This window comes from Otolemur garnettii, unplaced genomic scaffold (assembly GCF_000181295.1).
Source record: "Otolemur garnettii isolate 467f Iridium unplaced genomic scaffold, OtoGar3 scaffold00013, whole genome shotgun sequence".
In the NCBI taxonomy this organism is placed as follows: domain Eukaryota; kingdom Metazoa; phylum Chordata; class Mammalia; order Primates; family Galagidae; genus Otolemur; species Otolemur garnettii.
In genome coordinates this window covers 24,915,852-24,919,572 of record NW_003852408.1, presented here as the reverse complement: position 1 = coordinate 24,919,572, position 3,721 = coordinate 24,915,852, and the positions used below count along the sequence as shown (strand labels likewise).

Genomic DNA, 3,721 nt, shown 5'->3' with positions numbered 1-3,721 from the left:
GTACTCTACCCAGGGGGATAGCTTGAGATTCTTGTCTAAAAAAAAAAAAAAGAAAAAGAAAAAGAAAAGCAACACAATACCTCTCACTTAAAAAGAGCTCAAAGAAGGCCAGGTGTGGTGGCTCATGCCTGTAATCACAGCACAAGACAAGAAGATCCCTTGAGCTCAGGAGTTTGAGACCAGCCTGAGCAAGAGTGAGACCCTGTGTCTACTAAAAATAGAAAAAATTAGCACTGTGGTGTATACCTATAGTCCCAGTTACTCTGAAAGCTGCAGCAGGGGGATCAGGAGAACCCAGGAATTTGAGGTTGCTGTGAGCTAGGCTAACACCTGGGCAAGACAATGAGACTCTATCTCCAAAAAAAAAAAAACAAACTCTGATGACATTGTGAATAACAGAATCATCCTTAAGTGCCCAACTCCAGATCCCTTGTTATGTGAGAAATAACTCCTTAGTTTTTTAAACACCAACATCAAATTTATAACCACCACCACTGTGCACACACACACAACAAAGTACCTTGAATCTTCAGACTGAAAGTATATCATGTCCTATAAAATACCACCATTAACACATACATTGGTGAAGTTATTGAATTTCTAGGATGAAGAATCAAGTATACAATCTCAAGGATAAAATATCTAAACAAGAAAAAAAATCAGGACATGGTGGAGGAAAAATAAGGCTACTTCAGGCTCACAGTAACAAAAGGCAGTGTTTATACAAAGGTCAGAGAGGCTGAGTGAGGTGGCTCATGCCTGTAATCCTAACACTCTGGAAGGCTGATGTGGGAAGAGGAATGAGCTCAAGAGTTCAAGAATAGCCTGAGCAAGAGCGAGACCCTGTCTCTACTAACAGAAAAATTAGCCAGGTGTAGTAAGCATGCACCTGTAGTCCCAGCTACTTGGTAGGCTGAGATAGGAGGACTGCTTGAACCCAGGAGTTTGAGGTCACTGTGAGCTAGATTGATGCCCTGGCACTCTAGCCTGAGCAACAGAATGAGACTTGGTCTCAAATAAAATGAAATAAAATAAAATGCCAGAAAGGAAAAGAAATGTGACCCTAAAGTTGTATATCCCAACAAACCGTCTCATTTGGAATAAAACAGACACTCTTAAGTTCTCAAGCAACAGGTAAAATTACTTTAAGGAATAATAATTCTTGCAGTACAGAAAGATTTAAAGTTGAAAGCATAATTCTTTCCTTATGAGTTAGAGACCAGCCTGAGCCAAAGCAAGAGCCCATCTTTAAAAATAGCCGGGTGTTGTGGCAGGCACCTATAGTCTCAGCTACTCAGGAGGCTGAAGCAAGGGGATTACTCACTTGAGCCCAAGAGTCTGAGGTTGCTGTGAGCTATTACTCTATCGAGGGTGACAAAGTAACATTCTGACTTAAAAAAAAAGCAGGCACAGTACAATCTCATTTTTGTTTGCCTGTCCATACATATTGCCTTGCTCTATGCAGAAATAGATGATTATGATGTTTGATCAACACTTGCTTTGGGGTGGTAGTATTTTGGGTAATGTTTTACTTTCTTCCATATTCTATTCTGAATTGCTATCATCCTTAACAATAATCACATTATATAAAAACAGATTTTAAGAATCACAATTATAAAGTTAACAAAAGCATCCACTTCAGTCAGGGAAAAAAAAAAGGGTCAACAAAAAGTAGGCACATACGACTTGAGAGTACCTGGCTAAATGAATGGCTACCAGAAGCAATGTCTTGAAGAATTCGGGGGGAGTCTCCCAGGTGGTCATATGTGTAAGTGAGGTCCACTGGACTACCTATAAGGGCCACTTTTAGATCATTATGAAGCCAACTGAAATAAAAAGAACATTTTTATTAATTTATTTTTTAAGTCTTGTATTTATTTCTTTTTCTTTTTTTCTCAGTTTTTACCAAGGCTGGGCTTGAACCCACCACCTCTGGCATATGGAGCTGGTGCCCTGCCCTTGAGCCATAGGTGCCACCAGTCTTTTTTATTACTCAAAAAAGCTTCATTTTCTTATTTAGCTTTTTGACTCTGTAATTGTGCCTTCAACATTTCACAACAATTTTCTACTCCTCAATAAGGAAAGTATGTTTGATCTTCTCATGAACGCATTTAGCATACATAGAACCACAATAGGCCCTGCTGACATGTTTTCCTGTTTTATTTTATTTTTTTTTGAGACAGAGTCTCACTATGTCACCCTCAGTAGAGTGCCGTGTCATCATAGCTCACAGCAACCTCAAACTCTTGGGCTTAAGCAATTCTCTTGCCTCAGCCTCCCAAGTAGCTGGGACTACAGGTGCCTGCCACAACACCTGGCTATTTTTTGTTACAGCTGTCATTGCTGTCTAGCTGGCCTAGGCCAGGTTCGAACCCACCACCCTTGGTGTAGTGGTTGGCGCCGTAACCACTGTGCTATGGGTGCCAAGCCATGTTTTCCTGTCTTAGACATCCTCATAAGAACATCAGGTCTCATAGCAGGTCCCCTTCAAGTCTGCCTGGGCATGAATCACACACAGATTTTGGTGCTTTCCCAACTTTCTTGGTATAAAGGTAAATAATTCTATTACTAGGGGTTCCCAAAAGCCAAATTTTGTTAGAGGCTGTATTGTAGGAAAGCCTCTGATGGTATGTCAAATGCTGGACCATTCTGAGTGCCCATAGACAGCGTCCCTGGAAGATGCTGTCACACACAATTTAGAGCTAGGTAAGTAAGTTAAGCATAGTTATTGGTCTTACCAATGCTATGTGCTATTTATATCAATGCTAAGTGTCTATTTACTATAACTAAATGTTAAGAGTACAAAAGCACCACAGAACATTTAATAAATATAATTTACTATGTATATTTCAAAATAATGTTGCAGAAATACACATCAAGGCAATTCAATGCATTAACTTGTTATATAGGAATGCTAACAATTAAGCAAGCTATAAACAGAATAACTGATTTATAATTTTCATTTGGTAGTACTATTCACATAGCAGGGTCAATCATCTTTTAATTATCCATAAGAGTATTTAAACATAGTTCATGAAAATAAACTACTTCATTAATATTTATTCTCTATGGCAGGGAATGAATCCAGCTTCTTCAAAAATAAGTTATAAAGCTATGCACAGCCCCTCACACCTGTAATTCTAGCACTCTAGGAGGTTGAGGAGGGAGTATTGCTTGAGCTCGGAATTTTGAGACCAATCTGAGCAAGAGCAAAACTCTGTCTCTATTAAAAATGAAAAAATTAGCCAGGCATAGAGGTGTCCACTTGTAGTCTCAGCTTCTCTCAAAGCTGAGAAAGGAATATTGCTTGGGTCCAGAAATACAAAGTCGTAGTGAGTTATGATAAGGCTACTGTACTCTACCCAAGGTGACAGAGTAAGATTCTGTCTCCAAAAAAAAAAAAGTGAGGAGACCATATATATTATGGTTTATCTAAGACTGCTAGTTTTTACCTGTTATTGTGGAGTAATTAACAACTTCTTACAATTTCAACGGTGCCTCTCTTCAGACAATAAACTATATAGCTGCCCTCTTTATTAAGTATCTAAGATATAAATAAAAATACGGGAGGGTATTCTACAGAATAACTGGCCTATGACCTTTTTTTTTTTTTTGAGACAGAGTCTCAATATGTCGCCCTCAGTAGAGTGCTATGGCATCACAGCTCACAGCAACCTCAAACTCGTGGACTCAAGCAATTCGTTTGTTTTTTTTTTTTTTT

At 38.8% G+C, this 3,721-nt stretch overlaps 1 protein-coding gene and 1 pseudogene across 2 annotated transcripts in view; both read right to left on the bottom strand.

The window, feature by feature from the left end:
* NDUFS1 (NADH:ubiquinone oxidoreductase core subunit S1) overlaps positions 1–3,721 on the bottom strand; it is a 38,878-nt gene that overhangs the window by 12,570 nt on the left and 22,587 nt on the right. For both annotated transcript variants that reach the window (XM_003785005.2, XM_023510433.1), the window contains exon 13: positions 1,697–1,826. In XM_003785005.2, coding sequence (XP_003785053.1) covers positions 1,697–1,826 — 130 coding nt within the window. The remainder of the gene's footprint in view (positions 1–1,696; positions 1,827–3,721) is intronic.
* Positions 2,013–2,706, bottom strand: LOC105886533 (annotated as a pseudogene).